General features: G+C 46.4%; 2 protein-coding genes across 6 annotated transcripts in view; one reads left to right on the top strand and one right to left on the bottom strand.

Annotated features, from left to right (window-relative positions):
• Window positions 1-24113, bottom strand: part of LOC135366875 (uncharacterized) — a 147308-nt gene extending 123195 nt beyond the window's left edge. For 4 of the 5 annotated variants that reach the window (XM_064599836.1, XM_064599833.1, XM_064599834.1 and 1 more), the window contains exon 1: window positions 23925-24113. Coding sequence is in view for 3 of the 5 variants with exons in the window: in XM_064599833.1 (XP_064455903.1) it covers window positions 23925-23942 (18 nt within the window). In the remaining 2 variants the exon portion in view is untranslated. Of the gene's footprint in view, window positions 1-6616; window positions 6793-23924 lie in introns of all 5 variants that reach the window. The other variant, XM_064599835.1, reaches the window with a different exon arrangement.
• Window positions 5083-17685, top strand: LOC135366877 (endochitinase-like). Its single transcript, XM_064599839.1, has 8 exons — window positions 5083-5297; window positions 9905-10117; window positions 12540-12802; window positions 12913-13016; window positions 13118-13241; window positions 14360-14551; window positions 16183-16302; window positions 17405-17685. The coding sequence occupies exons 1-8, from the start codon at window positions 5243-5245 to the stop codon at window positions 17549-17551; spliced, it is 1218 nt and encodes a 405-aa protein (XP_064455909.1). The 5' UTR covers window positions 5083-5242; the 3' UTR covers window positions 17552-17685.
• Window positions 24114-25190: the final 1077 nt, after the last annotated feature.

The following is a 25190-nucleotide window of genomic DNA, read 5'->3' as shown; positions in this document are numbered from 1 at the left end:
CTGCTCACTCCATGTCCGAAGAGGGGTGATTCACAACAACATAAGTATTTCCTCCTCTTGGGATGAGGACAATTGGGATTACTGTAAAACCATTTATATTCGTGGTTCCAAATTTTCGCGATTTTCACAGAAGGGATATATGCCGTATAGGGCCTGACTATTTCGGGGTATATTTTCCAGCAACATCGGGGGGAAATATATAAGGCTATATTTTGCTTCAATAATTTGATGCAGTCGAGCTGAGCCTGGTTCAACCCAATTCTGGATGAATCGGATTGAATCGGGTGTAAATCTTCTGTTTACTGAGCATAGTACACACGAGTAGACACAGTATCAATATTTAGTCCATGCATCTGAGAAACAGCGGGGTCTCAGTTTCACAGTGTGCGGGGTATGCATAACAATATAAAACTGAAACCCTACGCCCTAAAACGTCAGGCGCTATACAGGGTGTCCCAGAAAACGTGTCATTGAATTATAATTTAAAAAAACCTGCGCCACCTAGAATCACGCAGTCAACGGCATCTATTCTTACTAGATTTTTGCGACCTCTTGATGTGAATGTGATCCAACTTACGTTTTATTATGCTAATTATTACGAACTGAACTCGAAAATTTGCCAAGTAAAGGTAAAGCTTTTTTACCCCACCAATGTGAAGCACGTGCCGAATTTACTCAATTTCATGATAAATGACAGGGACATTGAAGAGCTACTCCATCCGAAGAAATAGCCGAACAGCATGCTCTTCGGAACCTCCAGACATACCGACCCTTACTTGGCAAATTTTCGAGTTCAGTTCGTAAAAATTGACATAATAAAACTCAAGTTAGATGCCATTCACATCAGGAGGTGGCAAAAACATAGTAAAAACAAATGCCGTTGCCCGCATGATTCTAGGTGGCGTAGTTTTTATTATTATTATTATTATTATGCAATGACACGTTTTCTGTGACACCCTGTCTATTCGCGACCGCTAACTTTCCCGAACTCTTCACGCCACGATGTCCATCCGTATATGCATCATCTCTTACGAGCTACAATTGTACCATACGAAGAAGCTCTAACGGGATCGCGTGAAGGAGGGAAAGAAGATCCATGCGGCAAAAAGATCCATTAGGAGAGAAGATCCACTGGTGGAGCTTTTTTGCCGCATGAACTTTTTCCCTGAAACCCACACCCACCTCGGTCGTAAAAGACTGAATGGACCTTTTCTTTACCCGGGCTGTCGACCCACAATTCGCATGAACCTTTAACAGGTCATCCCTAAACCTTTAAACACCATGTCAATGATGAGGATGGTACCCAGAGGAAGAGCAATCTCTCGTCCTGAGGCACTTCCCTTCAGACACAAATAAGAGCGCGGCGACGCGATACTCAGAGGAGAATTTTGGTATGGCACCGCGTTTGTTGGCTTCTAGATCGAGCTATAGGGCTCTCGTATATTCCTACGAACGTTGGTTTAATATGCACTGTAACGTACTCATCAGCATGCATGGTGGGAACTGGAGCCTATCGGTGTAAAATCACCATGCGAACGGACGAAAGACTTGGCAGCATCTTCATGATTGCAGTCTACTTCCACAGTCGCCCGAGCTTATATCGCGGAAAAAAGACGTCAATGAGCTCGTATCGCTTGCGTTGACTGCATAGGGAGCCTGCCTTGATATCACGCTGATATCAAGGACCAGTATAGAGGACCTCCTGAAGTGTGTTGTTTGCAGCTGACAGAAGAGAAAGACTTGCTTAGAAAGAAGCAAACGGTGCCATAGTCCATGTTATTCGGTATTTGCTACAGGTATGTGCTTGTCAATGCGAACTAAGAATAATGACGTACATATTCCAAGACTTCAGGTTGCTTTACTTATGGAAGGTAAAACACCAGATACATGGGAAGGCAAAAAAAGGACTCTGTGGTACGGGGTCAATGACATTTGCTAGTAAAAGACTTCCGTAGCACAGAATATAAGAGGAAAACAATCACTAAGGAAGATAAAAGATAAGGAAGATGGGCTCACTAATTTTGTGACTCATCTAATCAGTCAACAATACAAACTATCACAACATACACAATACAACTACGTAGATGGGGATGTTACAAGAAAATATGCGTGTTTTTTTTTCACTGTGCCTGAGGGCAGCGTAACTGATCTTTGCATTAATGATAATTTGAAAAAGTGAATCAAAGAAGTTAAACGAGTCTCTGTTTTATCCTGTGCCATGCTATTTTCTTTCTGTCGCACGTTTTCAACTGGAAGAAAAGTAGAGGGAGCGGAGAAACCGAGCGCGCTACCCGATTTGTAGCGGAAATAGTTTTCCGTCACCAATTTCACACGTAAGCAAACTTTTGTGGGCGTATATGGTACGAGGCAAAATATAATTTTTAAAACAAACTGTTTTCAAGCGGTAGTTCTCGGCGTCTGAGGAGTAGCCTTCACATTATGCCAACATGTGTTCGAAATGTTGCTACACCGCGTCACTATAAATAAATGACGCGCAGGCGTGCCACTTGCATCCCGGCACGTGGATACCTCCACGCCAAATGCATTTAGAGTTGGTGCGAGGAAACGGAAACGGAACGTAGCCATTTCCCGGACGCGCGATAAAGTGTAACACGTGCGACGCTTTGATACAGTCCAAATCCGTTTTCCAGCATCCCCAAGCAACGGAATGCAACAAACACGCAACGGAGTGGACGGGTTTGCCCAGTGTTGAAAGGGCGATGCAATAGGAAGCAGCTTACGTATTAGAATATGTGGTACAGCTTGCTATTAGCGGCGCTTAGAGGAAATAAAGGTAGGGAAGGCTTGGACTATCCCACTCGTGTTACAGGGGTGTCCGTCGCGTTGAACCGCATGCGGGCGACAACCCTTCACAGCGCCTGGCGAATGACGGACACCCCTGAAACCACGAGTGGGATAGTCCAAAACTCCAAACGTTGTGTCCCTTTATTTCTCCTAAGCGCCGCTAGTGTATCTCTCGCCCTACGCGGGAGCAGCGTTCAAGTCAACGTTGCAGCGAGCTGTACCGTTGCTGGGTCATGCAAAACAAAGGTCACTGAGCTCAATGAAACACTTTGGGACACCACGACACCGGAGAATGTATTCTTGTATGATTTGGGAAGGGCAGGACGACAAAGCAGAGTTTTTCAAAAACGATAGCTTTATGGAACCATCACCGTGTAGGTCCGTCCGTGGCTTAATAGGGGTCAACCACAACGTGTTGCCTTATGACGTGATACCACGTGATATGGTCACGTGACGGCCCTATAACAGTACTTGAATGTGTTTCGCACAAGAACGAAACATGCAGCTTTTTCTTTAAATTCAGTCTGATCTAGAGATTAACTGTGATGATGAACTCGATGAACACGGAATAGTTCGCTCTCTTTCCGTTCACCCAGTACTGTGAGCTCTGGGTACTTTCTACTGTGTGTGCAAGTACACCACTAAGGTATATTTTGCCCTTCGCTCCGTCTACTTAGGCAATTGGAGTAGAATTACACGCATTCTTGCTACAAGCCTATTCTTGTGACGACATCCTGCACGTGCCGCGGGGTAGGGCTGCTGGTAATTTCGACCATCTGGGGCTCGACGTGCGTCAGAAATCTCCGACACACCGCCGCTCGTATCAATGATTACCTTCCCAACATTGCAACAGTTCTCGGCCGGGATCGAACCCGCGACCTTGAGCTCCCCGGAAGCCAACACGTCACCGACTCAGCTAGTAGCATACCCAGACTGGAAGGTGACGCCGGTTCGAATGCCTGCGCCGACTGTGCTATCTGATGACACCCGATGTCGTCGTCACTTTTTCATCATTTATTGTTGTTGATGAGGTTTTCTCTTGGTTTTCCGGCTCCGTTTACGTTATGGGTATGGGGGCTGCATTAACCGATAGCCGCGTACAACCTAAGGACAGCATGTTTGGAACAGCTTGGTAGAAACAGACACAGCGCATCTACTACTGCACTGTAGACGTTACGACACTGCCCGCGACACCCTCAAAAGACGCCTGACTGCTCTGGGACACGCACACCTAGACCTTTCTGTATTACTTGGCCCTGTGCGACACTCCAGTCAGTGGTGCGTCATCCGAGCTTCCTCCAGGACTCGAGGAAGCTCGAGGACTTCCTCCAGACGACAGAGCTCATGTAAACATTATGAGTTGACCTTTCATACACACTTCACCCCATCCTCGTTATCTAATACTTGTTTTTTCTTCATCTTTGTACTGTATTTTTGTTTTAGGAATAGCAATTTGTTTAGGCTTCGGTCGTGCTGACCTTTCCGAAATAAACGTATATCCCCTCACCCCCCCCCCCCCATGTTTTGGCCCTATACGCTTGTTCCCATTGGCTACAATAGCTAGCTGCATCACTATTACGTTGCTACGAGAGCACCGACACCGAAACTATATGAGGATACGTATGGGAGGATCTATAGGTATCGGAGCCCTATACTTTCCAGTTCTCTACTTTCTCCTGCGAAGTAACTCTGATTACCGCCGCGGTTACCGCCGCGATTACGTGCCGCTCTGCGGTTGCGCACCGGATATAGACTCTCGCTCAAGGGGCTCCGTTTATAGAAAGAGGATTACTCGCAGACGTCTTCCTAGTAAACTATCACAACAAATTCGAGCAGAGTCGTCCAAAACGTAACAGACCCGCTTTTTCCTCCAAGTCGGAAGAAGTCGGAGAAGGTTTTTCCTTTGCAATCACGAGGCCATGCCGGACCTTGACACGATATCATCGCATTTCGCAAGACGGACCGCCGCTGACAGAAACACTTGCGTGCTACAGGAGACACGTTGCCGTCTTTTACTGTGGTTCTGTTTACGTCGCAAATTTGGAACCTCCTTTCCCTCTCAGCAGTACTGACACGTGCGACGTCTTCCGTATGTCGCACGAGGTCGGTTCACTGCCTGGTGACGTTTTGCGACTTTCGACGAACCCGTTTGAGCAACACTGCGGGCTAGTGCCATCATTGAACAAGTTTATACCGACGCATGATGCTACGCTATCGCATCCTGTTGAGAAATGATGTAAGGTTCCGCCCCCTTCCTCCTGCAACAAAACGGAGGAGGTGAGGCGCGGGGTTTCCCCTCTTTTTTGTATCGGAGGCAGGTTGCGCGGACGACATTTGTTCGTCCTGTATTCACAGTGCTTATATAATTCATCATCGCCGGCTATCAGCACTCAGACATACAGGCCTGCGCTAGGAGACAGAGGAAAACATCGTCCTGATGAATTTGGTTTTACAACTGGCGTGCGCCGCGGTTGCCCTTGCAAATTTTGCAGGTAAGGAATGTTCTGTCATTTGTAATGCCCCGTCTCATCATCACGTCACCATTATTGATTGTTGTTGTCACCGAAGATACGGAGGATCGCGCTACTCTTGAGACAGACTGTGTAGCATTGGGGGGAGTTTTAGCTGTAGCGTACGCAAGGAAGTTGCATGTTCCCACAGCGTTCGTGTTGTACGCATGCTGTGCGGAGTGTGCACCCGTTCTTTTCTTGCGTACGCAAAGTGATTGCGTACGCAGTTCTAAAACTCTCTATTACCAGGAATCGATGACAGTTTTGCGTTTTATAAATACTCCGCAAGCTGTCCACGTTCATTAGAAATATTTTGCGCGTTCATGATTACTAATTACTAATCGTGGGGTATGTGAGATGCGGCCTATTGATGATGCTTCAAGCGTCCAGGTCCAAGTACATGCATGCGTTTCGAGGCACCGGACTTGCCGGGTTCATTAGAAGTTATAGCCATCGCTCATTGCGTCTTTCCTATGTCAACAGCGACCTCGCAGTCGGGGGATTGGACGTTCACACAGAGTGCTAGATGGTGAAGTCTTCGATAATAACGGTGTTCTAATTCACGCGAATTCGAAGGATTCTGGCAGCTGGTAGTATTCCGAGTGTGCCCGCGCTCTATAGCGAGAAGCGCGTATGTGTGCCCGGAGTGCTCGCTAAAAATAGAACTTATCGCCATAACAAAATCAAGGGCAGCTAGCACTGATGATATCCCTCTACCTCCTGATTTGCTGAAGACGAAGGGTGTGTGCGCCATTTCTCCGACACCTTGCGTACTCCCCTTTCCCATTATCAGGGGTAGGAGGAGTTTCTTCTGGAGTGCTGCTTGGCCATGTGCATGTCATGCGTTTCAGTTCTGCTTTTAGGGTTTATGCACAATGACACACCTCCCTTTAATATTTGTCAAAGAGTAATAATAAGGCCCGAGCACTCCCGTGCCTCCTTCGAATGCAAGATTTTGTGTGCCGTCCTGTCCTGACCATAGCGCAGGAATTCGTTTCTGTAAGACACCTGTCAACAAACAAGGACGTCAGCGCCCCCTTGCCGTACTAGATTGTAAAAACACGCCTGTTTCATCGCCAGGGGAGTACTCTAGGGGAGTAGTGTACCGCTGTTCTGTAAAAGCCATAAGCCAATCACGCGCTGTCTTTAAAGTAGCTGACGTCACAACTTATTTTTTATCCATAGTATACTTTTTCTGTTGCGTGCTTCTTCCGGTCAAGGGGTGCTGAAAAGATACCGGCCCGACAAAAATGAATTCGGCCTAGAGTCATAAACCTTTTACTACAATTTGACATATTCACCTCGAAGTTCTCATTTGACACATCGTTCCTGGAGCTTCTTTAACACTTCAAAAAAGATATTCGACGTCTGATATCCGGGCAAGACCCGGCGACTACTGCGGATGTCCAGTGCACTCAAATCGCTGGCCCTTCAGAACTTGCATTGCCTCGCCTGCTTTTTGAGTCGGTGCATTGTCCTGCAAAAGGAGAAGCGCCTTTCTGTAGCTTCCTGCGCCGTTTTTCTTTCAAGGTCTCTTTCAGAGTTGAGAGGTCAAAATCCTGAAACAGGGCTAACGCGTCATAAGAAAGTAGCCATTTCTGTAGCAGGTATCATATGGCAGGCATTTTGTGGTGTGCAGGCATCATATATTTAGGGCCTGACTTTTTAAGGTTATACCCGATTACGCCCGATATTTATCCCCCGATTCAAATGAGAAGAAACAGGGTTTAACCCGATATTTCCCTGAAAACTGCTGGACCAGGGGGATCTGAACTCATCACAAGTAACACAGAACTTTGGAAACTGTTGTAAACGCATAAATATGTTCATAGTATACAAACTGCCAAAACAGAGACCCTGCTATACCTCTTACATGCATGGACTATGTCCACTGTTGTGTATTATGCCAAGTAAACCGAAAACTTACGCCTGATTCTCTTCGGTTCAACAAAAATTGGGTTGAATCAGATCAGTTCAAACCGATTGCACCCGAATTATTGAAGCAAAATGTAACCCAATATTTACCCCCGATTTTGCTGAAAAGTAAAACCCGAAAAAATAAGGCCCTGCATATATCGCGTGAATGAGTTGTTAACTGGTGCTAAAACGCAAGCACACAAACAAAACAGTCCGAAGGACATCGTACCTACTGAGAGAAGGCCGATCGTCAAGGGAAGCAGGACTGTGTGTACTTCGCTATTATGCGGTGCACGATGAAAAATACTCAGATTTAAGTGCACAGGAGTCTCAAATGCAGTGCGAAGTATCCGCAAAAGTATAGCCCGAAAACACCCAAGTCGCCATTGCCCAAATTTCGGCACCACGACAGTCAGAACGTAGCCAAATTTGGTGCAAAGTAGCTAAATCTGGCAACCCTCGTGCCGTTTAACCGGCAGAGCAAGCTGTGCCCATGACCTTTACCGCTCATCGTTGAGTCTTCAATTTCTTCGACCTTGGAGCATCCGAGTGTCGCCATTCCATGGACTGTTGTTTTGCCTCAGGGTCATAGTGATGCAACCATGTTTCATCCCCTCTAACCAGTCGCTCAAGAAAAGTGTCACTAGAACGCTCACAATGAAAATAAACATGGAGGCATCGATTCGGCGTTGCTAACATCGGCATTCAAACATTTCGGCACCCAATGATGGCCACCCTGACTGCTCCCGCATACCCACTTCTCATGAATTACTAAACCAATGCCTTCATGGCCTATAGTCTCCGCAATTGTTTTAGCTGAGATTCGCCGATCTGCCAAAATGAGGTCAGGGATACAATCAACAATAGCGGGTGTTGGCACCGTTGGAGGTCTCGATCCCTGATTTTCAGGCGTCTTTGGCGTCAAAATCTCCACGCTGAAAGTTAGCACGCGGACTTCTTCGGAGTTCAGTAGGGTGGGAACTCGTTACTTAATGTTCGCATGATGCAGGCACAGGTTTCCCTTGGGTTTTTCTTCTGCATGAACAGGAACTTTGTGACAGCCCGAAGTTCCAACCTCCCGAAAATTACACGCTTCTAGTAGACACGTGTTTAGAGCCCTTTCGCCTTTTCTTTTTTTTTAATAGTAATACGGCTCTTTGCATGACTAACCTTTCCTTTCTTTTTTTTTCTTAATAAATATATACCCCCCCCCCCCCCCAACGAGCAAAAATGAACTCTTGTAAAGCCTGCAATATCTCTTCTTCGTCTATCTCTCTGTGTCTCTGATGACGAGATCGCGTTCATATACTGAAACAGCGTCGGGACGAGAACTTTTCAGCATGCCCCCGTAAAACTCATCAGGACTTTTACTAGTTTAACTAATTTTACTCCTCGATTCACTCAAACTCCACTTGTAGTTAATGTCAGTTATTCAGTATTGTAGGTAACGCCGTTACCGTAATCGATACTTTTTTCGGTGTCAAAGTGCGCTATACTTTTTTAAATCGGTATCAGAAAAGTATTTCGGTTGCAAATTTATGGTAACGCCATATCCGTATAGTTACCGGTACTTTTGTTAGTGTCCCACCCTTTCTTCACCTACCATATTTCTTACTCTTATTCATTGTCACTGGTCCGCCTAGCGTTCGACAAGAAGCCTGTCGACACGCCTACCGGAAATTATACCAAACACATGTTCATTTTTTTTCTTCGAACCATGGAGGTTAACGGACAGAAGTCAAGTCCTTGACAGTGCACTCTGGATTCTACTGCTAACCTACTGTGCCGCACTGAGTCCCGCTCACATATACTGTGTATTAACAGTTCGGATAGGTTTCCTTGGTCATTGGACTCCACGGCATATATGACACTAACTTACACTGACACTAACATATTTGTCATATCGGCCTCTCTCAGCTGCCGGAGAGAACACGGCCTGCTAGGATGACAGAATAAAGCCTTGAGAACCAGCAATTCATAAAAGTCAAGCAAAGTGTCCGAGCTACATAATAAATATGCTGTCGTTCTGCTGCAAAACTGTCTTCCCCTCCATGATAGGCAAGCCTGAGCGATGGGCAGGACACGTAAACAGACACAAACACGAAGGCTCAGAACCAACAAGACGTTTAATTAATTTAACAAGAACTTCATGAACATGTAGACGGTGCGAGGGAAGACAGAGAGAGGGGAATAGGGAATTTATACACCAGCTAGCCTGCATTTACGCCATTCTGTCAACTGTCTTCCCCTAATTTACTATTATGCAAATGATGTGTTGACGTATAAGCAAGACTTCTATGTTGTATCTTCTTCGTATTTCCAACGGTAGCGGTACTCCGTTACTTTAAAAAAGAAGTATCGATACCGGTATTTCGATATTTTTTAATCAAGTAACGAGTATCGGTATCGCGACACCATATTCTCGTAAGGGGTACAACACCGGTTATTCCTTTACCCTCAAGCGGTCAGCGAACCGTTGTGTCACTGCACGACCGGAGGGTTACATCCTGAGTCATTTCCCCTTCTAATTGGCAACCCGCAATACGGTTAGCGAAGCGTTTGAGCAAAAATAATTCGCTATACCGCTCCATTCACCGAACTGCCGCTGTGTAGCTTAGACAAAACTGTGGTTTATAAACTTTCATTTACGCCCACATATCTCGTTCTTCCAGGAAATGCTTATGCGCAATCTGCGAACGTAACGTCTGACCTGCCCGTCGTGTGCTACTACTACGGATGGGCCAATACGAGGCCTCACCCGATGAACTACGAACCGGAGGACCTTCCTGGAGATCTTTGCACTCACGTCAACTTCGCCTTCGCCGGTGTGGATGCGGAGACGTTTGAGCTCAAGAGCGAGGTACCACAGTACGAAGCTAACAGAGGTACGTGCATGTGCGTGCTCGGTGTATGCTAAGCAAGTAGGTCAACTGCCTGTGTGGCTCCACACTTTGTCTTTCCTCAAGTCCCTGGGAAGCGACCTCATTGGTCCTCCCAAAGAAGGGGACCACGGACCATCGTAAGACGCACACAAGACGATGGATGGATGAATGGATCCTGCGGCTTTACCCTTTGGAACGGGCAGTAGCTTGCGCCACCTAGCCTAGAATTAGAGTATTACAGTTTCGATAATCATGTGCCAGAGCCCGCACGCCGTATTCACATTGGTAAAATTATTCCTCGCCCACCAATCGTTTAGAGGTTCCCTTATGTTTTGTGTTGCCAAAAAAGTTAACTTCGTCTCTCTAGTTTCGAAACCACTGCGCTTTCCATATGGCCACATCCCCTTACTGAATACCCTTACATTTCAGTACTAGATGTTCTGCGGTCTTCTTCCTGCCCAGATATACCACATGTTTTGTCTGTGATTTCCGAATATTTAGCTACATAGGTTTTTGTTCTTAGAGTCCTTGTCCTTGCTTCAAACAGGAACGCGCCGCAACGAGATTTGCTCCGACAGAACTCCGACAGTGCTTCCTTTTTGTTCTCTGTACATTCCGAGACGGTTTCACTTTCATTTTACTTGCCCGTTGTCTAGTTCCCGATGCTCTTACCTTAGTCTTTAAACTTTTGTTTTTGCTTTACTCATCCCAGGTTAAATACTTCGCAAACAGAAGTCTAGTCCTTTTGAGCCAATTTTGTATGTATGTTATCAGATATACATATGATATTCCTTTCCTGACCCACATCTTATCGTTTAAATTCTTCAGGTGCGCTTCATCTTACTTTTTGCTTCTCTATCTTCAAACGAGGACCATTCCCGCCCCCCCCCCATTAACCACTAATTGGTTGTATTATCTGGGGGTATTGGGTGTAGAGAGAGTTTGACCATGCTGTGATAGTTCGCCGCCTCGTAGGTCGAGCCTGTTGTGATGTCACAGTCGCCGGTGCGCCGCCCAAAAAGCCTGAAATCCAAGCAGAATCCGTCCGGAATCCGCTTATCAGTCTGGCCTGGCGTGGTCTTATCAGTCTGGTGGGCGCCATTCCATTTTGACGCAATCCCCAGCTGGTAGACATGTGCTTTGTCACGCTCAATGTAATCTACCGCAATCGCTGGCTTATCAACAGCCGCCTGTGCTGTGAGCGCCTTTGTTGCCAAACTGAAAGCATTCAAGGACGAAGTACGCGCGTGCTTTCCCTCCTTGCATCGTAAACTACGTTTTGCATCATAACGGCGCCGGCGACCGGATAAGGACGGGACAACAATGGAGCCCGCTGAGGGAGGCCGTTTAGTTGTGACGTCGCATGACGCGCTTCCAGTTGGGCTCCTCCTAATGGCCAATCACCCTCTTTAGACACCTCTCACCCTCAACGTCAAACTGCGCCATCTCTCACGCAGAGAGACACACTGTCATATCGTATCTTGCAATGTACGCACAAAGTTTAGCTCTTTGACGCTGTTTGCTACATGAACCGCCGAAGGCTTCGTTCATTTTCTTTCGCTTTCTCGTTGTTTCAATTTCATGAACCATGTAGCCACGCGCAATCTGCGATGTCGTCAAAAGAGAAGTTAGCTTAGGAAAACAATTCATGCGTTCTGATGCTAACCGTGAGGAGGAGGCGTCCTGCGACTTATGGGTTGGCTTCACTGAGGAGAGTTGAAGAAACGGGATCCTATTATGGGTAACCGTGAAGTCCAGTTAAAGTGTTACTAGCACATAACTCTCTATACAAAAGCCGTCCCTTACTCTACGACCGTTAAGAGACTGCGACACTTCATCCTAATTTGTCCCAAATAGACATGCACCGCGGACGTCACAACGCCCCCACCCCCGGCCAGAAATTCTCTCCCACCAAACTAATGCCCCCGAAATCTTGCAAATCCGCCCCACCCCCAAATGACTGATAAGAAGTCCAAAAACTGTCGGGAATGTACCAGATATGGCCGTTACCCCCCCCCCCTCCCCCCCTGGGGACGCCTTCCCACGAAGTGAAAATCATTGGAACATCTCTGACATCAAATGCAGTTTTCTGTTTCTGCCAGTGAGGCCGCGCTGGAGAGGTCACCTGCTTACCACTACCAATGAGAATGGCCGTAGCTCTCGCTCCCTGACGCCAGAGCTTGATGCGTTCTTGTGCCAAGTTCCTCAATACGAGCCGTATTTTGGCAAGCTGTGCACAACGCATGCATGATGCAATGCATACACGCATCCTTCCTTCATCTTGGAGTCGGAGTCGATATATCGACTTTGTACTTTGCCTTTGTACATAAGCTTTTCGACTGCAAAATATCAGTTACAGACTTTAATAACTTGTTTCCCAACTTACCCCGCTTATAAGCTTACAATGTACAACGTCAATTTGCAGCCCTGTTCAAGAAATTCACTTCAATCAAGGCCAAGTACCCTCACTTAAAAACGGTGCTATCAATCGGTGGATGGCAACACAACCTCCGTAGCTTCTCACCCATGGTGAGCTCCCAGGCGACCCGACAGAGGTTCATTAGGAGCCTGATCTCGTGGATGGACGAATACGACTTCGACGGTGCTGATATGTACTGGATGTACCCGGCAGTCCCAGAGAGGGGAGGCGCACCGACAGATCGTGAGAATTACGTTCAGCTTCTGAAGGTCAGTCTCTTTTCTCTTATAGTAACAAAGCTGTGCCGATGTTGCGGAGTGGTAACATCTGCTACTCTGCATGGATGCGAAATGTAACGGTTTTCTATGTCTTTTCCCAGGAAATAAGGGAGGTCTTCAGGGAGAAAAAGTTGCTGCTCACACTCGAGATCCCAATTCTTCCGAAATACCTCGACCCGGGCTATGACGTTGCTGAGTTGTCGAAGTGAGTGTTTAGCTTCACCCTCTATAGAAGTTATCTTATTACACGAAAAACAAACTCAAATATACGTGACAACACACATTATGCTCCGTCTGTCGCTTCAGGTACGTGGACTGGTTCAATGTCCACACGTTCGATCTTCGAGGCCGCTGGAATGGAGTGACAGATGTGCATAGCCCTCTATACTCGCGATCTATCGATGTCGGCGAATTCAAAACGTTGAATGTGGTACGTACTCGCGATTACCAATCGACGAACAGTGTCACCATGTGATTTCTTCCGTACGTTATGCTTCTCCGCTTACGGCGTGTTTACACGGGCGACATTCCTCGCAATACTCCAGCATACGATGCACAAAACGACATAGCTTTCTGCTTCGGGTGGGCGACAGACTGATAGCAGACGACGGTAGCAGACGACAGGGCTGATGGTGTCGTCTGCTATGTGCGCTGTACGTCACTTCCCATATTCATGGGCCGTGTGAGTGCCTATCATAAGACTCGTCTGTACTTCCGCTCAGTGAGCACTTTTATTTTTTATTTTTATTTTATTTTATTTTATTTTATTTTATTTTAGCTCTTTCTTCCCCTAGAACAGTTGTGGTCCCAACGTGTGGTCTGCGGACCCCCGGGGGGTCCCCGAGAGTGTTCCTGGGGGGTCCGCGACGATCGAAGACAGCCCGAAGACAGCCTTGGCGAGTGCTAGTGTTTCACGGTAACACTGCTGTGATGCTAAAGAAGGCAGAAATCTCATTTCCTGCATGGCAGTGCCTTGTTTGTTTATTTGTTTTTCCTTTTCTTTCTTCACGTCCCTTATCTATGTCAACATGAATCGTACTTAACGGAGGCCTTCGAACGGATTCTCAGTGGTTTTTGGGGTCCGACACAACCAGAAGTTTGGGAAACGCTGCCATAGAATATTCCTTGGGGACGTCGCTCGTATGAACACACTGTTATGCTGCTTGTGCATGTGAAGGACGTCTAAAAAGAACGTAAGAGGTGCACTAGGGCGCAAAAAGTTCTCGTCGCGGAATAAAATATGTCGTTACCTTAACATAAATGCAAAAGAAACGGGACTTTTCCTCTTCTTTCCTTCTCAAGAGGCGCGACAATTCCCATTTCATCCCATTCCTTTTGTATTGCTGTAAAGGTGCGTGGAGAAATTTTTGCACTCAAGCGTTCCTTTAAAGAAACAGTTGCCTTACTGAGGAAGGTTGACCGTTTCAATACGATTTATTCCTTATGGTACACCAGGGTTACCCACGACACCGGGATCTTGCAGCATGCTCAATACTTGAGGGGGAAAAAAATTTGATCCGAATGGCACCTCTATTTCCACTCTTACAGAAAGATGGCATGGAGAAGCTTGTTGCTCGTGGAGCCCCGAAGAAGAAGCTACTGATGGGAATACCGTTCCTTGGAAGACAGTTCACCCTTCTGGACGAAGCACAGCATGGACTCCATGCTATTATCAATCCAAGTGTCACTCCAAACGAGGGAGCTTTCGTTCGTAGCAGCGAAGTCATGGGTTACTACGAGGTTAGCGCCACTGTTTTTGTCCACGCATCCTAAATACGGAATTTTCACTTCATGTACTGCTTGCGACACATTTGTCCAAGATTTTCGTTCAGAGGTACAGCAGCTCGTATTGGCTTGACTGAAGGACCTCTGCCGTTATTGTGCCTGAGGGAGGGCAGTGTTCCGTACGGGTTCATTAGTCGAAGAAACAATCTTGCAACACAAGGAGATTTCAGGCATGATAAATCGCGACCTGCCGATTCTAGACAAGTATGTCGCGCAAGCAGTACCTCATGTCATAACACTTGTCGTGTCGCAGTACGGATAAAATTCGAACGGTTATGAGCATCAAGCTTTCGCGCAAGCTTTGACAAGCTTTCATGCAGGACTTGTACTTCATCCGGTGCAAAAAAAAAAAAATTGACCACGCAGTGGAATACATAGAGCAAACAAGCAGGAGAGAGTAGGATCCCGATGGCGGAACCTGGAGGAAATGGCGGAAGGGAGCGATGAAGAAATGAATGCTTTTCATTCGCTCTTTCCAGCTTGATTGCTGCTTCCTTTGCTTGTTTCCTGCTTGTTATCAGGGATCGGGGCTGAAACTGAACCTGAACCAAAAACCGCTAAAAACCCGTATTTTTCGCTGAACCGGAACTGAACCGAAGCAAAATATTTTTTTTTCTCGCGTTGAACCGAACGGGAACTGAACCGGAATCATTTAGGCGGTTACCGATTCGCGAAACGGTTCAGACATAATGTGCGTTCTAAGAGATCGGAACTACGATTTACACTGATTGAGCCCCGTTGCCAAACCAATTCGAAACCGAAACTGAACAGAACTGCAACCCTATTGCACAAGGTATTTCCTGGATTGGATTGGATTGGAAAAAGAAAGAAAAATATGGAGAGTTATTTCCTCCTCGCAGCTATTGCGTTCATTCAGTTATGTTAGTTTTGAGGTCGTCCTTTTTGGTAGTGTTCGCTTCCTTGTTCGCGGTTTTTGTCGTCCCGCAACCCCGAGTTTTCATTTTGGGCTGTGAAAATAACGGCCAGTCCCTGAGCAGGATGTAACAGGTTGTATACGATGAGTGAACATAGAGGGTTCAGTGTGCTACCATAACGTTGTATCTGAAACCCATATCTGTAACACACATTGTTGCTGTGAACCTCTGCTGTGTCGGCAACAACAGCCACAAAAGTACATTTTTGTTGTTCCATAATCGTAAGGACGTGCTTGCCTCTAGCCCATGGCAATCGCTCAAAATTCGCTTTCCTGAACCGGTTTAAACCGGATTAGGAAACCAGGTCCCCATGAAACCGGTTCAGACTGATTCAGTCAGTTCAGAAACACACAGAGATATGGCAACTTGGTTGAGAGATATAACCAGTTCATAACCAGTTCAGATATTTTGCGCTGCTGCGGAGTTGAATCCGAACACGCAATATGCGTAAACCTAACCAAAAACAATAATCCGAAAGCGGTTCCTATCCCTGCTTGCAGTCCCTTTAGAAGACGACAAGGGAAACACAAAGGGGAGTTCATTAACACTTATAGGGACTGATGGGTGGACGGATGGATCGGAAGAACGCACACACACTATGTTAATTCCATCGCTTCCTGCATTAATGATACCTTGATGTCTTTATTATAGATATGCCTCCTGCTCCGATCCTCGTGGGTCCGAGAGTTCGACACCGAAGGAAAATGTCCGTACGCGTATCAAAAGAATATGTGGGTCGGTTACGACGACGTTGACAGCATCGACTACAAGGTAAGGCTCGACTATATCAACTATAAGAGTAGGAAGTCGTGAAGTACGGCTGACATGTGTTAACTCAATACAACAACAAGGTAGGTAGTCTCTAGGGCAAGACACGCGCGGATGAAAGAATAATAATAATCCGTGTAATAATACTATAGGAACGCTTTTCGAACATAGGAGTATACGTGAACATCAAGGGAGTAAACGATGAAAGAATTGTTATAAAGTAGGCGAGCTGGTGAAAGAAATCACACACGGGCAGATTTTGTCCGTGTGTGACTTTGACGGACTTTGTCCGGAAGAAAACTGCGCCCACAAATTTAAATATGCCTGTGATTTGCTTAAGCGCGCATGACGCCTCGCCCGCATATTTCAAGCTGCTGGTGGTGAACTCATCATGGAACCTTCACACTAGTTGGAGAAGGCGAACTTAGAGACATTTGCATGACCCTTTAAGCTAGCACGTGAAGCATTCGCTTTAACAACACATATTGAATCGGTTTCCTCGTCTGCCTATAGAGTCCACGATCTTCTCGTAAGGTCTCATGGTTAATGCGTGAACTATATTCTCCCCTGGCGTAGGTATCCTCCGAGACAACGTAAGAGCTCCAGTCACAGACCCGATTCCGCACGGTTATTCTCCCCGAACTAACCTCCGACCAATTCGGGTTAAACCCGATTTCTCCCCGAATTCCAGTCACTATGAAATCCTCAAGTGACGTTTCCACTCAAGACGAACAAAGCTCGTCACGTGTAACACATGTAAGAATGGATCACCCATGTGTGTCGGCACTATCTACGCCAATGGGAATTAGCGCTATGGTAGGTCACCCACAGGAAAAAAGAATAATAATAATAATGTGAAAGCACTTAATAGACAAGGGGAGAGACAAAAACACGCGATAGCACCCGAAGATACAATTATCGCCAGATTTCTCCCCGAATTGGATTTAAAAATAGCGCCCGATTTCCCACCCCCGAGTCTGAGAAAGGCATTTAACCGGAAAAAGTCATTCCCTAAGTATAAGTCAGCACAGCTTACTTCTCTATGTTCGTTTTAGTTGAGAGTACCAGCTCTGGTAGTTTCACACGTGCATGTTGTCTTTTCCAGACAATGTTCCTCATCGAAGCAGGCTATGGAGGTATGCATGTGTTCAACGTTGACCTGGACGATTTCCGAGGTATCTGTGGTGCCACCAACCCACTACTTAAGGCAATCAACGCTCGCCTGCGTCCAAGTCAGAACTATGTGAAATAGAGAGCCTGGGTGGACGCGAAGCTTGCGTTGGGCATCGTTGACAGGGAATGCCCCTGGAATTGATGCAGTAAACTACTTTTTAAATTATCGTTACTCAGTGACGCACTTATGAATAAACAGAATGTTTCTGATTATTTTTTATTTGTTCTGCATAGTACGAATAGAGTGCATGAATATTGAACTACTATAACTACGTCTGTCCACCTCATACCAGAACTGGATTTCTTAAGGTTGGAGAGGCTTTACATCTACAACTTGCAGCATGCAACACATCTACACAGCTGGGACTAATAACGTGCCAAGTACACTACTAATCGATTGAAGTAGACATGACTCATTTGGTACTGTGAATGATCGGTCACAAAATCGGGACAGGACAAAGATGAAGCTTAACGCCTTCGCATGAGAACCGTCATATATTTCTCCAGAAATACCTGTTTGGAAAAATATTAGTCAAGTGAAACGAGAATTACGGCACAATTCCTATTACAGTCGACAAAGAATCTATTCGACAACAAACCTGATCAAATCCCAGTTACAGTCGACAAAGAATCTCTATTCTACGACAAACCTGATCAAATCCCAGTTACAGTCGGCAAAGAATCTCTATTCGACAACAAACCTGATCAAATCCCAGTTACAGTCGACAAAGAATGTCTATTCGACAACAAACCTGGTCAAATCCCAGTTACAGTCGACAAAGAATCTCTATTCGACAACAAACCTGATCAAATCCCAGTTACAGTCGACAAAGAATCTCTATTCGACAACAAACTTGATCAAACCTCTCGTACAAAGAGCAACATTCCCAATGGGGATTCGGATCCTCCTGTCGTGCACACCAGGCTCCAACAGCTCCTCATAGAGCCCATAGTTTGAGATAATTCACACAACACTGGGCACACGGCCAATGGGAGTGCAACGTTGTAGAAATTATGCGTAGCCAGTCGGCCAATCAGCAGTCCAGAAACAGCACAACACGCGTAGAATCACAAGGACGCATGAATAAACCCAGGAGCATACTTCTACAAACTGTTGTGCCGACTGACACCACCGAAACACGGAACGCAAAGGACGCCGTACCGGCCGAGATGCGCTATTTCGAAACGCTGCACACACATGCGCGCGTACAAAATGCGATTTCAAAACATTGTCGGCCAATCGGGGCGCGCACACTGTCTCGGCCAGCATGTCGGCCAATGAGCTTGCAACGTTGTAGATGGGCGAAGTGGTACATATTCTACATCCGTATCCTCGGGTACCTGAGGAGGACTGGTGCACACTACGCTCCGCAATCTCGGGACTTATTTTGCACCACGTGAGGTTGGTCTCCCAAACGCCATCGCCATCTCTCTGTCTACCCCTACACTACTCCATATGCAGTTACCTTTCCTGAAGTCCAGATGGCTCTACCAGTGCGAGCGCACTCTATGAAAATGACGAGTCACAGGGCAGTAGTGTGTGAAAATGACGTGTGATTTGTTGAATTCAAACAACTTAGGGGAAAAGATAATTCGTTAATTTCTGTGCGTTTGAGGCTCATGTGTCTGTGTCGTCCCAAATTGTGATCTGCCTCGGCCAATTCTCGTTGTTTATGTGATTTGTTGGCACGTTTCGTGTCATTTACAATACTAAAATGGTGTAATAATTATAATTAAGTAAACCTACACCAAATTAATTATAATTATCACAAAAATTTGGATAATTTTTAGAGTCCGTTTTGAGTTATCTAGAAGTGTGCTAGAGGTGCATCGCGCACTGAAAAAACGAAGTAAGCCGGACGTCTGACATCAGAAGTTAATTTGTCATCAGGATCGTACTAAACGTACTATCGTGAGCTTTATGGAACGGGACATGCGAGCGTGTAGCAGATAACCTCCTCTGCCACTTGTGGCGACCCTCTGTGACGACACATTAAAGGAGACGACGAGAGTTTTGCTGTTTGCTGTGTTGCCGGCACCCCGCCCTATCAGCCTGTGATACCATGCAATAAGAACGTCGCACTCGCACGTCATTATCAGCTGTCAACGGAGTGCAGCGGGGATGACGGTGATAGAAGGCATGGCAGCGTCCTTTCCACTCCCACACAGAAGTAACCACAAGGCGTCGCTGTAAGTGATGGACGAGGCAGAGCCGTGTATAGGGAGAGTTTGGCCATTGGGCGGAGCTTGACATCACGATGCGTCGTTTGACGCCACGTGCTTGGCGGAAAAGCAGCACTCCCAAGCTGAGCCAACGCTACCTAGATAGAGAGAGCCTGCGCATTGCCTCCTCACCATGTGCTTTTACATAATCGCTCTGCAGTAGCTGGTCACGTCACATAAGGGGCTACTATCCATCTTGTTTTCTGCTACCGGCACCAGCAGCACTATGTCCAGCACCATCATCATCAACAGCGTCGTCATCCATCCATTTAGTAGTGGTAGTAGGTATGGTTCCTGACATTACATTTGTGAGGTTTTCTGTCATTGCTGTAGAGACACCATCTTTTTGGGTACGCAGAGAAAGCACCGTTCACCATGAGAACTGCAGAAGTGGCCGTTACTTCTGCGCCATCAAAACTAAGTTAATCCTCATCGACAACAACAGCAGAAGTCACCTCCCCGCGACATTCCAATATCTGCAACGTCACTAAGGGTGAACGAAACGGGAATGCAGTCTGACGAAGGTTGATGTATCGTACTCTGTTGGACACTGCAAATGAAGACTGAAGGTTGCAGACTTCCTGTTGGTAATAACCAAAATGGGGGCAGCCTCCTACGTGGAGCCCAAGAATTGGTGCATCGTGCAGGAAAATGAGGCAGAAACATGGTGTTTGTAAAATTGTTGTTTAACAAAACATTGTTGTTAAACAAAACAAGGAGAAATTGAACTCGTCTCCCGATTTGTTCTGCTACTCATTCCGTTTTCTTCTCGACCCTTCATTTCGCTTTTATTCCTGCCTTCACGGGCACGGGCTTGGGATTTTGTGCGTGAGCGTGTTGGGATCGACGGCCTTGGAACGTACCCTTCCAGAATTTATCTTTTACCGGGGGGTACTGTTGTTTTGTTTGGGGCTTTACTATATTACTACACTACGATAGTTCGGGGCGCTACGTCCCGAGCCAACTATACCCGCGTTTAACGGCGCGAATTGTAGTAGTCAGTCCGCCCTCACAGAGTTACACCGTAAGAGAAATTATACTGCAGCGTCACCAGGTGTCTCCGATTGTTTCGTCGTCGGTGCACGTAAAGTTATGCGGCTAGCTGTTGCAGCCAATAGGAACAGGCGTAGGGCAGGGATGAAACGTGAGGTTCTTATAGGTGGAACACGACAACATGATGATAGGCGACGCCACAGCGGATACAGTTAGGTACATAGTTAGGATCTAGTAAGATATACAGATGAAGACCCCACAAGGGCCGTATACCGCGAGTTAATTTTGCCCACGTCTGTGTTCCACGAAGTCCACTCCAATTTCAGAGCAGGGCGGTTCCCACAGTTTAACTTCCCTCGCGAAAAACCACAAGTCTAAGTATCTCGTACTACGCCACGAAGCGTCTGGCGTTCTCGGCCTGGTCTCAACCGACACAGCGTTTGCGGAAACTGGACTACAACTCGCACTTTCAAAAACGTTCCTTTGTTGGAGAGGAGTATAACGTTTTCTTCTCCCACTAAAGTTTGCGTAATAGCTATACTCCGAAACAACACAAGAGCTACAGCCACAGGGGTACACCTCCGCCAGCGTAGAATGTAGTGCGCACATTAAGGCGGCGGAAGACAGGCGTCGTCTCCGACGAGAGTTTTCATAACATGACCAGAGAACAGGCAGCGGTTTGAAAAATGCAGGCACACTAATTGTGACTCGGTTACGTCATGCGCCCGCAAAAGCCAATCACAGACGTCTTTAGATTTGTGGGGCGGAGCATACACGTAGGAGATAACTCGTTCCGAAGTATAGTTGCCCAACAATGCTGTATTTTCCAGTAATCAGCTTTTAAAAAAATTACCTACTCATCTTCTCAGCAGCTCCCGCCTAGGTACAACACACAGCTCATCATGCCTTTCCCTTTCCGAACCGCATTAGGGCTAAACGTGGGTAATCGCCACCCGTCCAAATTGACTTCCGGGGTATCGCCTTTCGCAATTTACACCGGGCAAACACCTTGTTAAAAAGATATCGCCGTGTTCCGTGTACGTGTAAGAAATCACTGTAAGGGATCACATTACAGCTCGCTCTCCTTTGCCGCTTGTCTTGTGAATTGAGATGTCATGCGTGAACTTGTGACCCAACCGTCCGTTCGCAGCATTGGGTGACGCGCGTTCGATGGGAAACACGTGGTCATGATGATCAATTCGCGTAACACTCCTTTGTATTGAATAGTGCGTCCTTTTGCATTCAGTCCGTTTGTACATGTGTGTGTCTCTGTGTGCGGTTTACTGCACGTAAGGAGTGCTTCCTGTACGACCACGGCGTATGGATTAAGGAATGGACGCGAGGTATCTATGTAAGACATCGTGTTATGTAACGCCTTCCTCGTAGCGTAATCCGATTTAGTTCCCCTTGCGCTTTTCCGTATATAAAAAAGTCACTTTTTCGTTCTCGTGACACGAATGTACACCTGGCAGCGTTCTGTCCTCCTGGTGGCTGCGTGTTTGAGGATGGGAAATACCGTCACGTAAGTGGACAGACAGCAGAACGCCGCCACTACCACAGCAGAACGATTCCTCGTGCTCGACTGTGTTTCCGAGGTTTATTAAAAATGGAAGAAGTGAAAACCGAAAAGTTTCCTCAAGTCGCGGACAGACTTACCACGTCGCCTTTGCTTACGCATGTGAAAGAGAGAAGATTGTATAAGCACACGTATTCTTTTCTTCTTTTTTTATTGGGGGGGGGGGGGGTTGCTCCTGCACGACGAGCGAGTACGTACGTTATTTCTGTCCTCGGTTGTGTAGACGCGTCAAGCACATCAGCCCCATAGTACATCAGTCGCTGAGCTCGTGAATCACCAGCATGTTGGACCATATATGCAGGCTCAAAAACTGAGCTTGAGACAAACGCGTATACGGAGAACGATCTACGGAACGGCCGTAGCCTGTATGTAGCTCACCTCACCTATGGCGAACTCGAAAAACGGGAACCACGGTTATCTCCAATGGCGAAGAGAATTTTCTCACTAATCAATCACAAAAAAAAATGACTATCGGTGGATGTATAAAACTATCAACCATCAAAACAATTAATCAATCAATGATTTTCGTGCAATCAACGTGATTTCGATGCGAGCAACTTCGTTTCGTCTTGTAAAACCATTCAGGTGTGTCCGCTTGCTTGCTCAAGCTCATGGTACCACGCGATACCTTGTGAACGCTTGTAATTCTCCGTTAACGCCGGGAAGCAACTGGGGCTATGAGCGGCGTACAGACGTGGACATAAGACACTAGGGGGTTAGTTCGCGTCCTGGGCCTACTTCAAGGGGCACTGTGCCGACATTCGTCTGGAAAGTCTGCGGGAAAACGTCAGACGCCTTGGAAGCGAAGAAAGACAAAAATAAGCTGTTTTAGGAAGACAGCTCGTAGCATCCTTACATATATGTGGAGAAATAGCGTAGCTTCCGTTCACTTCTGGGGTATTGAGGTCAGAACTTCAGTGGCACGTCCTTAGTGTCACCATGGTAACAGCCAGTTGTAGAGAAGCATTAGCTGGAAGTGCGCCACCGTCAGAGGTGTTGCAGTAACTATGTCGATCAGAAAAATTCACTCCGACGATTTGAGGCGTAAGAGACGGAATGCCTTCGTCGTTTTTTTTCGTTCAAAGTACAATACGTCATGACAGCAAATGCTGGACAAACTCCAGCAAGAACATCAGACTTCTGCAAAGTCACGTTCTTTTGGTTGCGAGCAGGCTGTTCCTGTGTGCAATTGATGGATGGGTAGGTGGAAGGCCTTGAACAGACTCGTGAAACTAAAGAACATTGATAAGGCAGATACCGTCCACCGCTATTGCACACGACTTTCAGTACATTGTGCTGCTTGGCGTAATACAGATATGTGCCAGGAATTGCACGTGTGACGTGTGCAGGAAACTTAGAGGGCTTTTACTTCCTTCATCACTTCTGCTTCAAAACAGACAGGTCCCGAAACATAACTCTCTCAAAGGTAACCTAGAATTTTCCACGCAACCACTCAAAACACCCGGACAAACTTTACACTACTGTGTTCGGCAGACCATCCACCACACTCGTTGCCCAACAGCTTAAAGAAGGCGCATCGTAGAACGGATTTCCGATACGCATATCCAAGTCTCATGAAACGTAAAACAATAATTTCCCTGGCTCGCACAATGCGGCAATAGAAGCCGCTATGTAAAAACACGAAGACATCTACACTCACACGAGCCACGGACTCCATCTTGTCACTATGTCCAATCACCCGTCGACGTCAAAGAAGGCAGACGCTGAACTATAAAGCCGGTTGATGGAATACCCTCCGGATCACACCTACGAGGTCGCATTAATCCACCTGAGAGGCGTGCTTAATTTGACAGCCAAAAATGAGCACTGCGCCGACACAAAAGGTGCGTTATCGCATCCTCATTCGCCACGCCACGCCCCATCCAGTTTCAAGGTGATAACGCGAAACTTTTACTGATGAACCCATTGCAGAGTGGGAGACCTTGAACGGCTTTTTTTTCTTCTCCTAAACACTGTAAGGATCTAGGGTCAATCGGCGGGGAGCAAAGACAAGATGGCTCTTGGATGGTATATCCCCACATCAGCATTATTAACTGCCGCCGTACGTTACCTTGCGCCATCGTGTAAGAACCCATTTATAGCACGGGGTGAAACAGAAGGCGATGGAGGTCATAAAGATTTCCTGTTTTTGGTGTCCCATGTAGAATATGCAGGGCGACGCTGCAGCGACAGTGGTATATAGCAATGTGAAATTAGTAATTCACGCACGGAATGAAATGCCGACCCAATTATTATCTGTCATTTTGTTGCGTAAAAAAGTACTCGCTTCGTGTCAGACATGGTCAAGGTAAAGGGAAATTGGATTTCTATTGGGGGATGTCGATAATGATCAATGCAACACCGTTTGGAAGAGTGCGGGGCACTTCTTTGAAATACTTAAAGATGCGCAGAGAAAATAAATAGAGCGAGTTGAAAGTTGTCTTGCATCCCGGTATATATGCTATCCGCTCCTGGGTAGAGATCGCCTGTTTCCGTCACAGGTAGTATTCCGAGCCGTAAAATCATGCGTTGTGTCGGTCATCTGGACGTGTTCCGGCAAGCCATACAATGTCCTGTCGCAGATAAAGTGACGATAAAAGCATGAATAAACTGCATCGATCCAAAAGTAACAACGTTGTGTCAATCATCAACGTTCAATCATTAGAGTTTCTATAGAATTGCGGTGGCCAATGTTCCATAAGAAATCGGTAGGAACACATCAGGATCTCGTAAGAATTTCTATAGACTCTCTATGGCGTATTTAATGTCTCTATAGAGTTAATACAATACAGGGTGTTCAAAATTAAGGTTTCACAAGCACTTTATAAATAGGCGAACAAAAGAAAAGTGGTGCTACTTTTTCTGTTCGTTGAGTAAGAAACAGGTGCTACATAATTAGCAGCACCTGTTTCTTAGACAACTAGCG

This window comes from Ornithodoros turicata, chromosome 8 (genome assembly GCF_037126465.1).
Source record: "Ornithodoros turicata isolate Travis chromosome 8, ASM3712646v1, whole genome shotgun sequence".
Classification (NCBI taxonomy): Eukaryota; Metazoa; Arthropoda; class Arachnida; order Ixodida; family Argasidae; genus Ornithodoros; species Ornithodoros turicata.
The sequence above is the reverse complement of the archived record's forward strand: the minus strand, read 5'-3'. Positions and strand labels throughout refer to the sequence as shown.